Source organism: Melampsora larici-populina (assembly GCF_000204055.1).
Source record: "Melampsora larici-populina 98AG31 unplaced genomic scaffold MELLAscaffold_93, whole genome shotgun sequence".
Classification (NCBI taxonomy): Eukaryota; Fungi; Basidiomycota; class Pucciniomycetes; order Pucciniales; family Melampsoraceae; genus Melampsora; species Melampsora laricis-populina.
This window is the reverse complement of record NW_006768857.1, coordinates 235,722-256,359: the sequence shown is the minus strand read 5'-3', so window position 1 is coordinate 256,359 and position 20,638 is coordinate 235,722. Positions and strand designations below refer to the sequence as shown.

The 20,638-nt window shown below is 38.8% G+C and overlaps 6 protein-coding genes across 6 annotated transcripts; 5 read left to right on the top strand and 1 right to left on the bottom strand.

The window, feature by feature from the left end:
* Nucleotides 1–1,125: 1,125 nt before the first annotated feature.
* MELLADRAFT_96110 (uncharacterized protein) lies at nt 1,126–2,385 on the top strand (the record flags this gene model as incomplete). The annotated part of the gene is made up of 2 exons (XM_007418481.1): nt 1,126–1,910; nt 2,004–2,385. The coding sequence occupies 2 exons, from the start codon at nt 1,126–1,128 to the stop codon at nt 2,383–2,385; spliced, it is 1,167 nt and encodes a 388-aa protein (XP_007418543.1).
* Nucleotides 2,386–2,873: 488 nt separating this feature from the next.
* Nucleotides 2,874–5,266, top strand: MELLADRAFT_46108 (uncharacterized protein; the record flags this gene model as incomplete). The annotated part of the gene is made up of 6 exons (XM_007418458.1): nt 2,874–3,032; nt 3,102–3,345; nt 3,446–3,610; nt 3,700–4,310; nt 4,385–4,777; nt 4,887–5,266. 6 exons carry the CDS (start codon nt 2,913–2,915, stop codon nt 4,938–4,940), a joined length of 1,587 nt encoding a protein of 528 aa, XP_007418520.1.
* Nucleotides 5,267–11,918: 6,652 nt separating this feature from the next.
* Nucleotides 11,919–12,701, top strand: MELLADRAFT_113763 (uncharacterized protein; the record flags this gene model as incomplete). Its single annotated transcript, XM_007418487.1, has 4 exons — nt 11,919–11,962; nt 12,001–12,020; nt 12,334–12,366; nt 12,442–12,701. 4 exons carry the CDS (start codon nt 11,919–11,921, stop codon nt 12,699–12,701), a joined length of 357 nt encoding a protein of 118 aa, XP_007418549.1.
* A 1,124-nt stretch (nt 12,702–13,825) lies between these two features.
* Nucleotides 13,826–14,161, top strand: MELLADRAFT_30153 (uncharacterized protein; the record flags this gene model as incomplete). The annotated part of the gene is made up of 1 exon (XM_007418455.1): nt 13,826–14,161. A coding segment is annotated over one exon (336 nt), but the record flags the coding sequence as incomplete, so codon positions are not given.
* A 2,961-nt stretch (nt 14,162–17,122) lies between these two features.
* MELLADRAFT_73644 (uncharacterized protein) lies at nt 17,123–18,451 on the top strand (the record flags this gene model as incomplete). Its single annotated transcript, XM_007418469.1, has 2 exons — nt 17,123–18,117; nt 18,190–18,451. The coding sequence occupies 2 exons, from the start codon at nt 17,372–17,374 to the stop codon at nt 18,341–18,343; spliced, it is 900 nt and encodes a 299-aa protein (XP_007418531.1).
* A 97-nt stretch (nt 18,452–18,548) lies between these two features.
* MELLADRAFT_76118 (uncharacterized protein) lies at nt 18,549–20,368 on the bottom strand (the record flags this gene model as incomplete). Its single annotated transcript, XM_007418471.1, has 9 exons — nt 18,549–19,087; nt 19,158–19,324; nt 19,432–19,503; nt 19,587–19,648; nt 19,711–19,804; nt 19,897–19,988; nt 20,044–20,081; nt 20,149–20,185; nt 20,285–20,368. 9 exons carry the CDS (start codon nt 20,302–20,304, stop codon nt 19,010–19,012), a joined length of 660 nt encoding a protein of 219 aa, XP_007418533.1.
* Between the last annotated feature and the right edge of the window lie 270 nt (nt 20,369–20,638).

Sequence of the window (20,638 nt, the reverse complement as noted above, 5' to 3'; positions counted from 1 at the left end):
TAGATAGATTGTCAATCATTCATATAAGATTTTGATTGGGGTATAAGTCCAGAATACTGACCGATGGACAGAAACTTGGTATTGGTTCCGGAGGATATGATGGACGCGGCGGTATCCAGCTCGCTTACCATCCGCGCGCCGCTTTGAGTGTCGAATCAACTCAGCCACATCTGCCAAGGTAACTAGTCCTTGATCAACATCATCTTTCCTGCGTTGTAGGCCAAGCAGCGTGCAGCGTCGCGCTAGGGTGCGCGGTGAGATATTGATGTCATGACGCTCTTCAAGTATCAAAAGGAGGTGCTCCGCGACAAAACCTTGACCGTGATAGAATTGGATGAGATTATTCTGAATTTCTTGAGTTTCATTATCAGGCCCTATTTGCAATTCCCAGTTGGAGCGGGCACGAGTGATGGTGCTCTGCGAACAGGTGATACCATGGTGAGTTGATAGATCGTCCTGTATCTGGCGGTTGGTGAGGCCTTGCTGAACCAGTGCCGCAACAATAGGCCGATAGGCTTCGGTTAGGATTAATGGATTCGGCATAGATTGTACTTGATGATGAAGAGGTGTAGGGGAGGTTTTGTTTATGAGGACATGGGAGAATTTTTTTTGTTAGTTAGGTTACGCTTGGATGTTGACCATGTCCCGGTAGAGTCCGGTGTAGTAAAGACCAGTTGGTATGCAGGAGAACTTCGAGTCCTCACAACTTTGGCAAATATCATGAACTCACGTGCCATGAGCTGCCAGGTGAGTCGTGTTTCATGTAAGAGGCCGATTGAGCAGATTCCTCGGACAATCAAAGGTCTAGACGTTGTATGACAGCGGACTGATAACGCGGGCCAGGGTCGGCGCGACGCCAAGGGGTCATTGTTTCAGGGCTGATGGGATAATTTCTCTTTTTCAACGAAGTGACTCATGTGGCGCTTTAGAGCCACCGTAGTTAACTCCAAATTTAACGCCAACGATTGCGGATGCTCTTATGCATAACCCGTTGACGATCGGTCTATGCATCGGTACTTTTCAGTTTACGGGGTCGGACAGCTATACGAGTGTCTATGTAACTGAAGTTGATTGTTGAAGTGAAACTGAAATTCATTCTCAACGTGAAGAGAGAGCATTTCATTAATGGGTACCAACGAACAACATCCATATGAACCATTACCATCCAACTCATCTCAATCTCATTTATATCCACCACCACCATCATCATCATCTCATCATCCATCATCAAATTCCATCAAGTTCAATCAACTCTCATCAAACTCAATCGGATCAAAACCTTTATCTCAAATAGGATTCAATCTCCATCATCAATCCAATGGATCTTATCATCATCATCATCATCATCCATCAATTTCAAATCAAATCCATCTTTTAAAAAACCAATCTTTTAATCTTAGTACTCTTTCATCTTTAGCTAAAGAAACTAAAAACTTTAGAATTCAAGGATGGGATCCGATTTTGATTATCACTCAAATCCTTCTTTTACAATCACTTCATTACCTAACACTTTCGATCCTCATCCCTCCTCTCTTGACAATCTTTGCCAAACCGATCCCATTAGAATACGAAGGAGGACCGGCAAATGTAGGTATGATTATGGATTGGCGTGAGATGGTTGGATATGGTACTTTACATCATTCTTCAAATCGATTAGGTGGTTGGGCTGGCTATGGTAAATTACCGGATTCATTGGGTAGACGTCCACTCAGGGTCGGATCGATTTTGCCTTCTATGAAAATCGAATCGGGTTTGGGTCAACGGGCGAATGGATTGGTGGATCGGATCGAACGTGGATTAGGAATCGATTGGGCTAAGTCGCTGGAAGATTCAATGTCGATTGATTTGGCTGCTGATCCGAATCGTGCTTGGGTTTTGGCGGCGGCTTGGTTGATGGCTAGTCTGGTTGGGTGAGTAGTTTGGTTTTGTTTTAGATTTAGTTGAAATTAAATTCAAGGAAACTAACAAATCAATCTTTCCTGTTTGATTTATCTGTTTCTTAGGGTTTGGTACTTGTATCATATCGTACGAAGACCGATCCATATCATGGATCATTCCTTAACAATAGTGTTAAATCATTTAATCTTAACCACCTATTATTCATCATCATTTCCTACTTCGATTTGGTTTTATTCAATCTTGGTTTCTAGTTCGGTTTTACAAATCATTTGGGCGGAGAATTTGTGTGTGAAACGTGAGATGAGAGAAGGATTAGGAGTAGGATGGAAGATTGATCAAAGACCTGAAGATGATCATCAGATGAGATTGATGAATGATGTGGGATCGGGAGGTGTTTTGGGTTTGTCGTCAGTAGTGGGTCATCAGTTTAATGAAGTGGTTGTAAATGTGAAGAAAGTAGATGAAAATTCATTGAATGATGAGTGATAATACTTTGATGATCATCATGGTGATCTTGATGGATTGATGATTGAAATTGCATTGCATTCGGAGAGGCATACATGATTGATATATTTAATGAATCAGATGGATTAGTCATATGAGGTTTTGGAATAGGAAAGCGAGATTATAATCTGATCTCTGGGTTAAGTGAGAGTCAGATCAATGATTGGATTCAAGAATATGAGCTTTATTGTGAGCCAAAGATCCAATTGAGTTTGATGGATTGAATTGAAAGTATGAGAGATGGTGAGGGATTGAAGTTGAAGTTGAATGAGAATGGATGGAATCAGATGAGAAGTGAAGCTGATTTGAGATTTCTTGAAGCAGTTGATTGAGCAATGACAGTTGAAGGTTCTTCTAAAAGACAGTTTGTAAACGGTTTTATATTGAACTGTTGTTTTCTTGATCTGTATTTTGCCCCAATTCTTCGATCTGTCAATTTCTTTGAAGAAACTCAATCAGACTGAAGTCAAGTCAAGCTAAGCTTGGGAATCGATCGATCATCAAGGATCATGTTGGACTTCACTTCTCAACTTTCTTTCTCTCATCTTATCTCAATCATCTCTTCTTTCTGTCTTTTCTCTTTTTTCTTAATCATCATTGCAGTCATCATCAATGTGATCTCTCAACTAGTAAGTCAACACCCATTCAAACCCAAAAAAAAGACTAATCAAATTTTGGATGTTTTTTGAAATATATAGTTACCAAAAGATCCAAGTAAACCACCATTAGTATTTCATTTCTTTCCAATCATTGGTTCTGCTATCATTTATGGAATCGATCCATACGAATTTTTTGAAAAATCTAGAAAACAATATGGAAATGTGTTTACGTTTGTTTTATTGAACAAACAGATCACTGTGGCTTTAGGTCCTCAAGGTAATTCGTTGGTTTTGAATGGAAAACTTTCGGAAGTTAATGCTGAGGAAGCTTATACTCATTTAAGTAAGCTTTTGATTCTTAATGTTTAAAGTCCTGTTGGGTTTTCGTCAGAGTGATCAAAGAGAATTGATTTTTTGATTTTTTTTTTGCTGGAATTTGTTAGCTACACCTGTTTTTGGTACTGATGTGGTTTATGATGTACCTAATCCGATCTTAATGCAACAAAAAAAGTTTATTAAATCGGGTTTATCGGTTGAAAATTTTAAAAGATATGTTGGAATGATTGTAGATGAAACAGTGGGTTATTTAGAAGGACATATCTTTGAATGTAAATTGATTTTAAGATTATATATTTCCATAAAATGATCTTTTTTTCTGACTGTTTTGTTTTTGTTTGTTTTTGCCAATTCGATTTAGCACCAGAACAAAAATCGTCAACCAAAGATATCTTTAATGTCGCATCTGAAATCACAATCTGTACGGCTTCTGCTACTTTACAAGGAAAAGAAGTTAGATCAGGTTTAAACAAATCCTTTGCGAAACTTTATCATGATCTAGATGGAGGGTTTACACCTTTGAATTTTGTGTTTCCAAACTTACCATTACCATCATACAAAAGAAGAGATCAAGCTCAAGTCTTGATGAGAAACTTTTATTTAAAGATTATTGAAGATCGTCAAAGAGAAGATCGTGAAGGAGATTCAGGTGATATGTTAGATGCCTTAAAAGGTCAAACTTATAAAGATGGAACACCTTTGACGAACAAAGCGATGGCTCATATCATGATTGCTCTTCTCATGGCCGGTCAACATACTAGTGCTGCTACCGGCTCTTGGCTCTTGGCTCATTTGGCTCAAAGACCGGATTTGGTGGATGAATTGAGAAATGAACAAATCGAAATCTTTGGTCATGGGGATGAAAATGATTTGGATCCATTGGATTATGATCGATTACAAAGTCCTTTGATGAATGCTTGTATTAAAGAAACTCTTCGATTACATCCTCCTATTCATTCTATCATGCGTAAAGTAAGTCATCATTCACACTCTATCAATCTCGTTACTTTATCTGATTATTGACATTTGGATCACTCGTTTTTTAGGTCAAATCACCTATTGTAGTTCCACCAACCCTTGCAGCCTCAAATGAAGATACACCTTACATTATCCCACCCACACATTACGTGATGGCAGCACCAGGTGTATCACAATTAGATGAATCGATATGGAAAGAAGCCACGAAGTTTGAACCGAAGAGATGGTTAAACAAATCGAACCGACCAACTCAAGAAGAAGAAGAAGAAGGAGAAAAGATTGATTATGGGTTTGGAGAGATCAGTAGTGGAACGAATTCACCTTTCTTGCCTTTTGGAGCAGGTCGTCATAGGTGTATTGGTGAACAATTTGCTTATTTACAGTTGGCTACGGTCGTTTTGACGATCTTGAGAAGATGTGATCTTCGATTAAATGGAACGTTACCTAAACCTGATTATACTGTATGTGGTTTTTTTATGGTTTTGGGATACGAAGTTTAAGATCTTTCGATAAGAGTCTCTTGACTGATGAACTTTTTTTTGTTTCTGCTTTTTTTTATTGATTGTATAGACTATGTTAGTTTGTCCACGTAAACCAAGAGATGTAACATTCATTCGAAGATAACCAAGTCAACAAATACATCAAAGAAATCAGGTTTCATTAAGGAATCAAACAAAGACTGATTTCTCGTTCTTTTAATTTTCTTCGTGATTCAATTTTATATATATCATTTGATCTGTTCTTTAAAAAAAGAAAAAAAAGAAAATCCACTCAAGTTGATATAAGTAAAGAAATCTTGATTGAGTCTTTGGATATCTCTTCCAAGTTTTTAGTCAACTTGGGAATTCAATTTGATTCCATGTTTTGGTTTTGGAATATCTGTTTTTTTGGGTGGTTTCTTTGGTTTAGTTAAGATGGTTTGGTTTGAAATTTGATTGAATTGAATCGTGCGTTTTTTCATTGAGAGGATGAGTATGGATAGATGTTGATTTGATGAGATACTACAAGACATTTACATACCTTGGTTTGATTTGTCAGACTAGCCTTTTTTGGGGTAAGCCTGTAAGTTTATGAATCTTGAGATTTGTTGAGAAGGGTCTTTGATGTTTCAAAACAAGATGAGTGGTTTGTTTTGAACTCCACAAGATAAAACATTGCAGCTTATGATACGGTTTTGCAATACTTGAGGTTTCTCATCCATATGTTTGTCTTGATGGGTGGATTTGGTGTCTGTTGTTTATCATCTTGATCAAGGTCTTGATATGAGAAACCTCATTCATGAAGCAATGTAAGTAACCCAATGAGGGTGAGAACCATTGAGTAGGCAAACAAGGCTTTCCTTCAGGTTTGATAGTCATTATGACACTCCTCCTGAACCTTGGTTTTTTGAAACAAAGGTAAAGATGATTTGTGCAAAAGGGTGAGTATCAAATTGGTAAGACCCCTCCACAGCCAACATAGATGCCTCGGATTGGAAAATCTGATGTATCATTGGATTGAAAACCTCTGGGCTTTCATCCAACAATTCTGTCAGTTTTTTTCCATCAAAAGTCCTTCTTCCCACTCATCATCCCAATCTTCCCATACAATTCTTCCCCCTACCCCTATACTGAAGCTCTATCTTGTCTCCCTGTCATGACATAGGGTGCCGGATGTGGTAAACTTATATAATCCATCTCAACTCCTACTTCACCAATGCAAGACATTCTTTGAACCTACAAAGGCCTGCATTGGGGATTGTGAAGGTTGTGATCATTGGCAATGGCTCACATATCATGATTTGCCAACTATCAGGGGTTGTGAAAGTTTTGTGAAAGCCCCTGTATGAATTTTGCTTGTTCTTGACTGACAAATCTGGCAACTCTATACATCCACCAGAACTTGGTCACTCATGGTGTTCTCCATCCATTCCAACAGCGTGTTGATAATCTTCACCACTTTCAATAAATTCTTGACGACTTTCATCAGATCCAGGAACAAGATGTGTATTGTCAATCATGGGACTTCCAACAGGGTTAGCATCAATCATGTCATATTCTTCAAGAAGGTTACCAACATATGGTTTTAGCTTTTCGATCTCTGGTAACCTTCATTCCAAGTATAAATTTAGCTTCACCTAGATCTTCCATGTCGAAGCTTTTGTTGATGAGATTTTTAAATCAATTGACATCATTACTTGCTATTGTCATGTCATCGACATGAAGATGGACATAGCATTTCCATTTAGGATCAGTGGAAACAAAGACGCATGGATCTGAAGGGGTTTGTTTTAAATTAATGCTGAGAAAGAAGGCTTTAATAACATCATGCCAGCATCAAGGAGATTGCTTAAGACCATAAATTGACTTGTTTAGCCGAAGAACTGATTTTTCCGTCGTTCCTGGAATGATGGATCCTTAGGTATTTGAAGATAGATGGTTTCTTTAGGAACACCATTCAAAAATGCTAACTTGACATCCATGACATGAACATCCAGATCTTCAATGGCGGCAATATTCATGAGGGCACAAAGAGAAAGAAGTCCGCCGGTTGGAGCAAAAGTATCTCCAAAGTCTTCTGGTCGTTGTGAGAATCCTTGAGCACATAAACGCGCCTTATATTTAATCAGTTCACCTTGCGCACCAAACTTCTTTTTAAAGACCGAAGTGGTACCAATAGCATGTGCGCAGTCAGGTAAGTTGACAATGTCCCACACTTTTCTGTCTTTCATGCCTTTAAGTTCCACATCAATTGCTGCTAACCAGTCATCTGCATCTTCTCTTGACATAGCTTCTTTTATGTTATTAGGATAAGGAGCATTAGCTAATCTGGCAGATCGCGCGCGACGAATGCGACGCGCTGACATAAGTCTGTGACGTTGAACAACACGAGCAGCTTGAATTCGATGACGTTTCAAACCTTCAGGTAAGATATTTGCTTCATCAATTGAACTTGAAATATCATTGATTGCCGGTACTGACGCAGGTTGCCAATCCCAAGAATGTTTAGAAGGAATAACTGGGAGAGGAGGAGACGGCAATGGATGCCACATGATGAGATCACCCATGTCATCGTAACCAGCAATAGGAACACCTTGTCGAGTTGGTTCACGACGAACTAATGCACGACTTTCATCAGGAGGCGGTAACGCTTGACTTTCGTCCGGAGATGGCATCTCTGGAGAGTTGAAAGGAGTCGGTGGTATTTGAGGTGATGGAGGCGGTGTGAGTTCAATTGGATCCAATGGAGCTGGAACATAAGGATCATCTTTGTCTTCAATAAGGAAATCTTCATCATGACCTTCAGATTCATTCAACCCAGGAAAAACTTCATCATTAAAAATGACATCATGACTATAAATGATGGAACCATTTTCTAGTTGAACACGAAAATTGTGCATCCCTATTTGGAACCCAAGAAGAATACCTTTGGCGGTGGTGTCACCAAACTTTCCATCACGAAGGTGTTTAGGAATTAGGACGTAACAACGGCAGCCGAATGGATGAAGACGAGAGTAATCAAAAGGCCTCTGATGCCAAAGTTCATACAGAGTCTTGTTAGCGTGTTTTTCCATAGGAGTAACATTTTCAAGAAAAACAGCAGTTGTAACTGCCTCCGCCCAATAAGTAGCAGGAAGCTTTGCTTGTTTTAAGAGGGCTCTAGCTTTCTCAGTGGTAGTACGATTACCCCTTTCAGCAACCGAGTTTTGTTGAGGAGTGTAAGAAGCTGAAAGATGCATTGTAGTACCGTTTTCTTTGAGGCAAGTAAGAAATTCTTTAGACATATATTCACCACCTCTGTCATTAACTAACGAAATTATTTTTCTTTGATGAAAAGTCTCAACTTCACTTTTAAATTCAAGAAAACGAGGAAAAGTTTCAGATTTTAATTTCAGAGGATAAATGTATTTATAGGGGGTACAAGCATTGGTAAGTTTAAAATAGTAAGATGCACCACCTAATGATGAAACTGTGATTTTGCCGCTTAGATCACTATGAATAAACTGAAGAGGAACAGCTGACACAGGAAGAGTTAATTTGTAAGGCAAAGGATGACCTTTTGATAGAGCACAAGCATCACAAGACCAATTTGGTGGAGGAGAGCAATGAAAAAGCACTCTTTAGCGATCAGAGTTTGTGTGACCTGCGAGCCTGTGAGGAGTATCATAGGAAGTCAGAGACCAAGCAGAAGAAGCGACGATGGATGGTAAAGCTTGCTTACCGAGTTTGAGATCAAGCTCGAGTACGCCATTACGGATAGAGCCAAAAAGAATTGGAGCCTCATCTTTCTTGACAACAAAAGAATCTTCCTTGCTATGTAAGGAGCAACCTTCAAGCACTAATTTACCTAAGCTGAGTAAAGTGCCATTAACTTTTGGAATGTGAAAAGCATGAAAAGAGTTGACCGATCTGTTACTTGAGCCGTGAATGAGTCCTTCACCAACAATCTGAATAATACTTCCATTGGCAAGTGAAACAGTTGATTGTTTAGGTACGTAAGAGATGAAATCTTCGAAGTTAGAAGTCATATGATTGGAACAACCGCTATCGAGAAGTTTGGACAATTGATTTGGTGAGAACTTGACAGCAAGAGCACGAGATCGGTGAGCAGGAGCAAAATCGGAAGCACAAACAGCACCAACATAGGCAGAGGAAGCGTTTTGAATAGAAAAGATGTTGTTGTCAACATATCTTGTTGAATTGACGACAGGTTGATCACATTGACGTAAATTAGCAGGACGTTTATCAGGGAAAACAGCCCAACAATTATCTCTAACATGCTTAGTGAGAGGATTATGAACTCCGTTAGGACAAAAATTTTGTCTTGAATTAGAATTGGAATTGTTGCAATTAGAAGAGTTGTTTCGGTTATTAACAGCGTTGGAGAAAGAAGCAGTAGGAGCAGCACGACAAGTAGTTAAAGCAGAAGAATCCGGTTTGATCTTGTTTTCTTCTTTGTTGGCAAAATGTTTGTCAAGGGCGATTAACACATCAATTGTTTTTAAAGGACGCTTTGAATACATAAGTTCTTTAAACGTGGCCATGCTATCAGATAGTTTATGAACAATGATCTCAGCAAGTAAGCCATCACCTATGTCCTTAGTAACATCACAGTCGACTAGATCAGTCATCCCTTGACGTATGTCCTTGATAAATTGAGACAAAGAAACAAAAGAGACACAAAGAAAATTTAAGAAGACACGACTTTGACTGGCCGCATTAGTTGACTGATAGTGAGACAAGATAGCATCCCAAAGTCGATTTGGATTAGTCATATTTTCATTGGTGACAAAACGGGTCTTGCTTGCTTGATCGATACGTTGTAAAATGACACCGGCAGCACAATTTCGATGTTTGATGAAATCGGAGTAGATAGGTGAATCGGTGGCAGGGACAGTTGGATGAGGAGTAGAGATAAACATGACTAGGTCATGTTCCAACATCCAACCATAAAGATTTAAACGCCATTGCAAAAAATTCGTATTGTTCAACTGCTCAATAGTTGAATGCTTTGTTCCTCCATTGGACAAAGACATATCGGTTGAAAAAGTGATTTAAAAGTTGAGTTAAAAATCGTGTAGCACCTGGGCTCATAACCAATTGCGAGTTGGCTGAAAAGCTGAGGGAGTTTGCTATATTAGCAAATAGAGAGATAACAAATATCTCTATGACCAATAATGAGCAGAGACAAACCTGAGGGAGTTTGCTATATTAGCAACTAGAGAGATAACAAATATCTCTATGACCGATAATGAGCAGAGACAAACCTGCTCAGAGTGATGGGTAGAAATCGGTTAGGATTTATATTAACAGCACAAGAACAAACAAACAAACAAAGTAGAAATAATAATGACCTGAGGGGTTTGCTATATTAGAAACTAGAGAGATAACAAATATCTCTATGACCGATAATGAGCAGAGACAAACCTTCTCAGAGTGATGGGTAGAAATTGGTGAAGAAGAAAGTACAAAGTAGTCAAAGTAGAACACCTATTTATACCACAAGAATCACTTAGAGACGGTCACGAGTACAACACAGCATATGACATCACAAGATGAGTAAGAGGATGATATCATAGATATGAGACAAGTACTCAATATAAGAAGAAATAAATAAGAGATTAGATAACCCAACACTACGTCTGATATTGTACTTCAATTCACTGATGGGTCTTCACATAAAAAGCTCTACCAAGCATTAGGTATGAATCTTTTTCCACTTGGAGAGTAATCAGACACAGGCCGGGGTAACTATCTCCACAGAGCATCAGATATCCAGCAACTTACTGAAAGCACAGCAGTTGAGTCATGACCATTGCAGACCAAAACCAACAATTATGTCCTAGTCACTAAAGTACCATGAATCATCTCAAACATTCAGGATTGATTGGTGAAGCCAGGCAATCTAGCTCATCTTTGACAACTTGGAGGAGAGTTTGTTTTTAAGGCAATGACCAACTGCAAGCATAACAAAAAAGAGGTTTGGGATGACTCCACTGATACAATTCCCCCTAAAGAAGGATCAGTCATTGGAATGAGATATGCTCACAGAATGAACTCAGTTTAATTTTGGTGGAGTGGATTCTTGTAGAACTTGATCACATATTCATTGTGTCACATCTGAATTTGTAGATAGCTTTTAAGGATTTATTGTAGATAACGATATGCCTGCAAGATATCGTTTTGCCTAAGAATCTTTGGCGGGATCTCTACTCTCAAGTTTCCATAGCTCTTTCCTTTGAGGGGCACGTTTCAAAAAGAGAAACAATACAGAGTGTCTACTTTGGCTTATATGATTTGGTATGACTATCCATGAGAACACACAGTGATGCATGTGCTTGACATTCAAGACTCTTCAGCTTAAGGTATTCAAAGGAATGTTTGGGATTGTCACCACTGTTCATGAAGATGATGTTCTTCATGATGCATACCCAATGCATTCTGAGTAAAATACCCAAGCACCTTTTGAGAAGAAATACATCAAATTGAAAATACCTTGATCAATGCTTGACTCCCAGATAATCAAATACATGTTTAGCTCCAAAACCTTCAAAAACATCATCACTTCAGCTAATGTATGGACCAGTACTTACAGCATCTAGCGCATCCGAGGGGTGATGAGGCACACGATGCATCAGGTGACAAAGAAGAAAAAATACAATTTCTCTATTCCACAAAGAAAGATGCACATCCTCTTGATAACTTGCTTAAACATAAGTATTTGCCACTTTTTCTTCATGGCTCGTCATATCAGTCAAACAAAGTCATGCATCACTCCACAATTGTCAGACCTTTGATCACGGAAGTTTTCCATCGAGGTGGAGTAGATTTCTCAACAAACCTGAGTCACTTGATACCGTGAGCCTCGCATCCTTGGTCCATCCTACAATTTCGGTTCCATTCAAATACTGAGTGAGATGGACTGCAACAAGAAGATTGAAAATCTGAAAAATTGCCCGATGAATACCTTTGGTAAGCCTACCAAGCTCAACTTTAGACAAACAAATTACGACAAATGATATGTACTGGTACATACATGGAAATTATCTGCAATGATGCGGCTGCCTCACTGACACCAGACCTGATCAATTAATGACCCATACAGCGATAGACCGAACACTCGATGTTTCAGCTAATATACGGAAGGGCTATCTGCTTCTCATTCAGGTCAGTTCTCGGTGTGAGTGGTTCTATCGCGTTACTAGAATTGCACTTCGTGGCAGAGGTGGGCTGCGATAGTGACACTCTGAAAACTCAATCTATTTTCTTCTAGCCGCAAAAATTCTATCGGATTTTAGGGAAGTTTTCTCAATTGGTATACAAAATCTGAGCGTACCAGAGCGTACCCCGTGCAAAACAGCGGGAGGATGGTGTATCACTACAAAATTTTGTATAAAACCTGGCGCGGGATCAACTGCGGTAAAAATCTCTCTGCGCTCTAGTTACTTGCTATTTATCAACAAATATCATCATTTATATGTATTCATCTTTCTTTCAGAGGCTTCTCACTTGCATTCTCTTGTATCATTCTTTTATAGAGTGCAAGCATATTTTCAAGAGAGAATTAAAAGGTTTGTCTTGATAAAATTTTCAAAGCTTCATACGATCGGTCGCAATACTAACTCAAACTTCGATCAAATTTGCAGATCCTGGAACAGTCTTGGGAGAAGTGCGGTGTCTTGAAGCAAATGAAATCAAAAATTCCTGGAAAGTTGATAACTCACAAACACATCAAGTTCCTCTTCAAGACCTTCGCAGCCTAGATGCAAAACCTGACTTGAAAACTTATGGATTCACTTATGTGACCGAGAGGCACATTGCAGGACCTGAAGATGTGGAAGAACTTTCGGACGAATATATATCCGCATTGGAAGATGATTCTGTGGAACTAGTGAAAGATCTGTAAGGAAGAAAATGGGAAAAAAATATCTTTGAGAACAACAAAAAGTGGCTAATCGATTTTAATCATTTAGAGCATCCGCACTCGTGCGGTAAATCGAGTGCGGTAAGGTTAAATTTAACGCAACCGCGGGGTCTTTTCCGCACCGGTGAACAATTAGCCCCGCGGTAGTTAATTTTTCATCAGTTTGCGTTAGCGAATCGGTAAATCTACCGATTGGCTAACGCATGCGGTAGCACACATCACGACCTGTTCACAGCAACTACAACTCCAAAAACTCAACTCAGCCCAATCTCCAATACCAAAGTCAACAACAAACATCGTCTTTTCACCTCTCTCACCCAGTCACATGAATTGAATCAAGACCTTTTAACACCAATCGATGTTTTTACGATTGTTTTTTTTGTTTTTTTGTTCTAAAATAGGTCGTTTGAAAATCTTCAACTCGACTTCAAACCAATCGAATCAATATGAAGAATTTCAGACTTCACATATGTATAGAGATAGATGAGAAAATTGAATTCTAAAGACTAATGACTGGAAGACTTTTAAGATCAAGAGATACAAACCAAACAGTTGAAAAAAGCTGAATCAAACATTAAAAAAAGTTTGGATTGGTTCAGATTGTTCATCTTTCTTGTGTAGTTTCAAATCTTTATAATTTTCACAAGATCAATAGATGTATTCAAATATAGCCTTTGTTTTCTTAAACTTGAAATCGTACTTGAAAAATTGAATGTTACCTTACTGCATGACCACTGTGGAGCACATGCATTATCGGTAAAGTTACAAACGTTACAGTGCTACTAACACAAACGAGTGCGAAATTTGGCTGAGTTAAGTCATTTTTTGCTTAATGTAGCGGTTGTTACCGCACGTGACCAAGTTAACAACCGCAAACGAGTGCGGATGCTCTTAGGATGGGAACAAAATTTGCGCATTCCTTTTCAGCTATCATTAGAGATCGCAATTCACCAGAATCAACAAAACCAGTTCCAGTGATTCACTCTGACATGTCACTATTAGGGGCTAAACTATTCAAAGAACAAATAGAAAAGGAGCTCTTGAAGTCAAAGGATCCAATGAAAATTAAATTTGCCAATTACCTCAACCAAGGCAAAGAGGTTGTTATCATCAATGTCTGGAGACCAGTTCATGCAGTTCAAGACAATCCACTTGGTCTTTGTAAATGGAATTCACTTTTGCCGGAAGATACTCTGCAAGCGAAGATAACGCCAACCACAGCTGAAAATTCAATGCAGGCATGGAGGTATAGAGAAGGTCAAGACTGGTTTTACTTGAGCAAACAGCAACCCAGTGAAGTGTATGCATTTATGCAACACGACAGTAGAGGAGAAAATGGACACGGAGTTAATGTACCACATGCTTCCTTTACTTTGACAGAAGATCGTGAAAAAACTTTTACAAGAATTAGTTTTGAATGTAGAGTGATCGCAATCGTGGATCCGACCGTCACTGAAGGGATATTTTCAAACTTTTATAGAAGAATTCTATCATTATTTGACTGATTCGATTTGAATGCTCGAAGACAGTTTATGAAGCAGGTTTGCACTCTTTGTCCAGTAAAAATTTCTTTAATCTTTCTCATACCATAGCATTTCATATCCAACAAGTACCAAATCCAGAAGACTTATTGCACATAGATTTTTAATAATCAATAGTGGTAAATAGGAATATAAATAATGACATTTACAAAGATTATGGCGACATTGAGTGAGAGGAATAATGAGATGAAGATCGAAATTAAGAGATATTTTCATGGCATTGGTAAGGCTATGGAACTGAACTGGAGAAGAATGACCGATGTCAAAGAGGCCATGGATGGAAACTGCTTTACGAGGCTGCCTTCATACGCGAGCCACGAGCTGCAACAATCGAAGTTGAATTTCTGCAAGAAAATGTGTCGGGCCGGTCCGGGTGTTCGCGAGGACTTCTGGATTCGAATGTAGGGGTCAGGTCGGATCAGTTCAATGTGATCGGATAAGGATTTGCTGAGCCCTGGCACTTAACCATTCATCGACTGCTCAGCCTCCTCTGGAACTATCAATCATCATGAAGCAAAGAAGTCATCATCAGAATCTCAATCCTCAACAAACCAAGACCATCTCAAACGACTTTGACCTTTCATTTCATCAACACTCACATCTTCAAACTCACATTCCCCTTGACCCATCTCAACTAGAAAATACAACTACTCAACTCGAGCATTTAGATGATGATGATGATTGGGTTCTGAGCTTAATGAGCTGCCCCAAAAGATCTACAGCTTACTGTGGTGAGCTTGTTAGTCTTCTTTCTTTTTGACTTTTATCGTCTCATAACAAGTTTTATTTCGCAATCATTGACTCAATTTTACTGGCAGACGAGGTTCTAGAAATCTATCTCAGCCTCACTATTCCGACCTCTTCGACCAAATTTCTTGAGGATGAAGAAGAATCGCGTAAAAATAACTTGGTTTTTTTCCAACAGTCTCTCTCAGTGCAATTTGAAGCATGTTATGAACTTTCTTCAGCACCGGGCATTTCGATTCGAGGTCGCAATAATCCCCTTGGCAGAGTCGACACAACAGCAACGGGTCTAGACCTTCGAGATGCCAAGAGCAGCCCACTCGATATCGAAGATGATACAGCACCTCTTCACACGTCTCCTATCATGGTCGCTCAGCCTACTGGCTCCCCAGAAATCCTCAGTTCTTTCAAAGCCACAAGCGAAGCTACGCGACTGTTTACTGCAACTTATCCTGCCAAAGGTCCCTCTCGGAGCTCTTCATATTTGGAGGATACCTCGAATGCCTCAATGAAGGATCATCAAAATATAAGTTCGATGCGGCTGGGAAAAATTAAGGATGATTGGGTCATTGTATGGAAGATTCAAGGCAAGATATGTACGTCGATCAGACCTCCTGCTGTTGCCAAGAGATCTAACAGCAATTGCTAACATCTTCTTCTCCATACTGCAAACGGATTTTTCAGCTCCAATGGAAGTATCCGATCAACCCATGACTTTGACCTTGTCATCGATTGTCACTTATCACAGTCTTTCATCTCGAAGGTCATTCGCACTTCCGATAGACTCAAGTATGGGAGGATCCAGTACAATAGCACTATCTCCAGATCTTCAAGATATGGGCTATCCACCTCGCCCTGGCCCTTCTGATGAATACAACTTTGGCAATGTAGACGACACAAATCTCCTACAGGGTCTTGGATTAGGTTCGTTTCTTCGGACCTCTGCGGCTTTGCTGTCTTCGCTATCTCAACGGTCTTCTTCCATGAAAGTCCACCAAATTCGACTGATTTATTAACTTCCAAATGGTCTCAGATCTGCCTTTGCCACTTTCTTACTTGTCACCAAAACCCTTTTTACAAGGTGCTTCTTCCTCTCCGCATCCATCTGAATCGCGAGTCAAAGATACTTCGCGCCCTCATCCACGCTCCAAGAATCTAACTTCTACACCTCGATCTACTAGTGCTTCACTATCCTCCGCATTCCCTCCTCGGTTATCAGAGATCACGAGCTCCACTAGTCAACCTGAGGCCACACCCAACCCGAATGAAGCGACTAAGTCTCTTCAGGCCCAATCATCATCTGGTCGCCGTTTGAGTGCGCCGTCCGAAATACCGATCCCGCTTGCTACTTCTCATCACCACCTGACTGGGCCAAGGTCTGACGGTCCCTATGACCAGTCTGTGTCAGACGCTACGATTTTCTCTACGGCCGACCATACAACAAGTTACAGTTGCACGCACCTGCAGCAATCACCTAAATTATTGGAAGCCGAGAAGCGGCATCATACAACCTTGAGCATTATATGTCCTTTGTCTCTTGACGTTCGGACTGCTATCATTCAACACAATAACAAGCCTACCACATCATATCTACCGCATCAAACCGTCTTCATAAAACAGCCAGATGCGTCATTCATGCTACTTCTGGAGATTGGAAACATCAGAAGGCGACGTACTGAGAAAGCACTAGGTGATGATGAGATGACAAGAGATTTCATACTGGAAGATGTAAAGATTGCGGTCCAGAATCGAACATGTGAGGACGGATTGAGTGAAGATGAGCAACTTGGAGGACAAGGAGCCATTCAAATCTCATCATTAGGCTCAGATGTATCTTCAGGATCCAGATTTCCTATTCGAGTGCCAGAAAGCAGTCGAGAGAGTTTGATCTATAAAATTAAACCGGATAATAGCCATGAGCGAAACCAGGGAGAGGTAATTTTACCTCCTTCTACACCAATCTCTGACGTTACTATCGCTCTCCAGCATGAAAAAAGAGGTATCAACATTGATGAACAAGAAACAAACCTACCGAGTGCGATATCTGTATTCGATGAAGCACAAGACTGTTCTTCTACAGTTTGGCTAGGGAATAAGAAGCAAACTCCCAATGATGGTGTTTCTTCAAAAAGTTTTCGATCGCCCGGGTTTACTGACAATCCGGCTCAACACCACTCTCGAAGTGAAGTTGATCATGATTTAACAAACAAACCAAATTACGTGTTGGAAGTTCGAATCAAAGGAAAGGTTGCATTTGGAACTCAGTCAATCAATCAATCCGCTTCAGGTACGATCGTAGCACGATGGACGGCAGTCATAGGATCCGACTTTCACAGATTAACCAAATTAAATTTACATCGAAGAAGCATGTATTCTAAACGACTTCGAAATGAAGAAACATCAATTCCATCGCCATTTATTCAAAATCGTCATGAAAAAGATTCAAGACAAGATAGTTTAGTGGTAGGTAGTAGAAAACATACTGCGTCTGAATTAGCAGGAGTTTTATCGAAATTTTCAGATTTTCAATTTCGACTTTCTTCATCAAATAATCAAAATGAAGATGAACTCTCTATCACACCTTCTATAGAAACTGATGGATATTCAAATTATAATAAACAGAGTAATCAAAAACTTGGCGTTAATCAACATCTTGGTGGTAATAGTAGTAATAGTGGTAGTAGATCATCATCTGCCTCGCCACTTCCATCACCTTCAATTACGTCCTTTAGTCAACGTTTGATTCGCTCTATTTCTTCTACTTCAAATACTCCTACAGAAACTATCAATGATCATAATTCTAAGTTACAAATCTCACCAGATAATTTAAAACGAAAAGATAAATTATCACCTGGTCTTCAATTAAATACTAATCGATTTTTAAACCATCATAATTATAAAAGATTAGATGCAAATAAAAATCAAGAAGACAGATTGATGGTTAGTACGAGTTTGGTGCTAAGAAATCCAGAAGAAAGGATCAAGGTAGGTGAAATCTTTTGGATTGAAGTCGTTTTGGTCAACTCATTTGAAAGATTAAGAAAAACTGGCGCCTTTGAAGTCGGAGTGATTGGAAATGAAATTATCGGATTAGATGATATGATGTTGATAGGGTAAGTTTCAAAACTTGATCTTTCAAATCTTTGAAAATATTGATGGAAGATTTTATGTTTGATAATTTTTAGACCATTAGAAGAAGGTGAATCTGGTTCAGTAAGAATTAGATGTGTAGCTATGAAATCAGGAATTTGGTCTGTTTCTGTGATCATGAGAAAAAGAAATTTTAGAAAACAACAAATTAGATTGATGGACGCTGTTTTGGTTGGAGTTGTAGCGTGAGAGTCATACAAAGAGATTTGCCTCTTGAATGTTGTATTCATCATCATTGTTTTTATTTAGATGTTTATTCCTCTGAAGGTAATAATTCCAAAGCAAAGGGTATTTTAAACGAGTCATGGAATTGAGCGTGATCAGGATTGATAAACCCTTTTGTTGAGATGATTGAGATTTTCCAGGTAAATAGTTGCACAAGGCCCTTTTCAATGAAAATAGACTTTCTGGCATTCTAGTCATGGTCCCTTTCATCACTCATGCATGATTTATAAAACAAGGATTCAGTAACAAACTTGTATGGAGGATGTAAGATTGACATAAAAAGTTCATCAAGTTATTACAAAATGTTCGACACATGCCATGATCATGACGGTGATGATGAAATTATTGTACGAAGTCCTTGAAAGAATAGGTAAGATAATCAATAGAACTAAGCGCAAAAAACGTTTATTACAATTACTAAGACATCGAATAAGAAAGAACAATAAAGCCACCTTATGTGAATAGACAACTAGCGTGCATTTGAGCTGAGATCACCTTTCCTACAATTATCAACTTGAAGAACCTTCGCGTGTAAAGTCCTAAGAGAAATCACACCTAAATCGATGGAATTAATTCGATCCAAGACTGTGAGAAGATAGAGTGGTGCAGTTGATAGAAGACTATAACATATTAAGATGTAGCTTCTCCAAGAATACTAGCATTCAATTCAGCCAATGGAACTAATTCATCCTTTTTGACTAAATCAAACTTTAATAAAAACCAAAACAGAAATCAGAGATTTTGTAAAGGCAAAGAACGTAGACTTAAGGACGCTTACTTCATCAATAAAAAAATAAAAATGACGATAAGATGTATTCAGATGAGCTTCAATACCTAGAGCACAAATTTGAGCAAAATGATGATTATAAAGATGTGCGTAAACACGAAATAGTCTTCGAACGATTGATTGAACAGTTGCTTTGAACGTTTTTGGAAATTCTTGACCTATATGTACGTAAGATAAATGGTTCATTACAAAGAAAACAAGAAAAGGGTTAATTAAAATTGATGTTTCGGGCTGTAGGAAAATTGAAAGGATGATATGGATTTACCAATTTTACATGGAAAGACTTTTTCATCATCTAGAAAACCTTGAACCCAAGTCATTAGGTATTCTACATACTCTGTATATTTTAAAACAAAAACAAAAAACATAATCAGAATCAGAATCCAATATGCGAGAAACCGAGACCGATGAATCACTCACCTGGTGCGCAAACCTTAGTAGCTTTCTTGAATTCTTTACCATCATGCCAATGATATTCGTATCTATTAGAAACGAAGAATCAATTTGATAGAATCGGACAATTGATAAGAAAATTGTAATGTACCTACTACCAGCGCTCATGACTGGACATTCAGCAGGAGTACAAAACTCAGTAACTGTTCCATAAAGCATATTAATTTGGTTATAGAAATCTAGAGCTGATGAACAATCCAAAGAATATGAATGTTAGAATCAGACGTCATCGATTCTTTTAGGTAAAGAGGATATTGATCGAGCTAAATGGGCCTACTATTGACAGCTAACCATTCATTTAAATCTTCTCCTTCAGGTAAGACGACAGCTGCTCGTAAGTTTCCAGAACCAAGAGTTGCATCTGCATACCTATCAAAAGATTTGATTTAGTTTTAAGAATTGATTATGATAGTTCTCAACTCACTTCTTCAATTGATATTGTTTGGTGTGCTCTTGCAAGTTCTACAAAACCAGTCAATTTTCTATAAGTCGATTGAAGTTTGCTAGGTAAAATTAAAGAATCAATCACTTTACGAGGTTTGATTATTGTTCGTTGTTTGCTACCTCTGTATTCCATGATCAAATAACAAGCAAACACGTTAGCGAGAAGTGGGAAGTGGGAAGTGGGAAGTGGGAAGTGGGAAGATGGATTTAAGGTAACTTACAAACCGCCGAAAAAGGACATCTTGAAGATAAAGTTTCGATTGGATAACTGAGATGATGGGTGATTGTATGCAGAGTAAAGGAATTCAAGAAGTTCGGATCAGAATCATGATGCATATGCAAGTCGACCATCATCAAGTACCGTGTACTACTGGTGTAGCGCGGACCGGCCTCGGTATAGTACCGCTCAATAAATCACCATAAAATCGGACTCGTGCCAATTTGCCAAAGCGTTCAACAGAATTTACAGAGAGCATCTTTGTAGAACTTTGAAAGACCAAATAATATGTGAATCCAATCATTTTATGTATATTTTCCTATCTATCTAGGAATCTTGATTCTAGCTTTAAAGACTC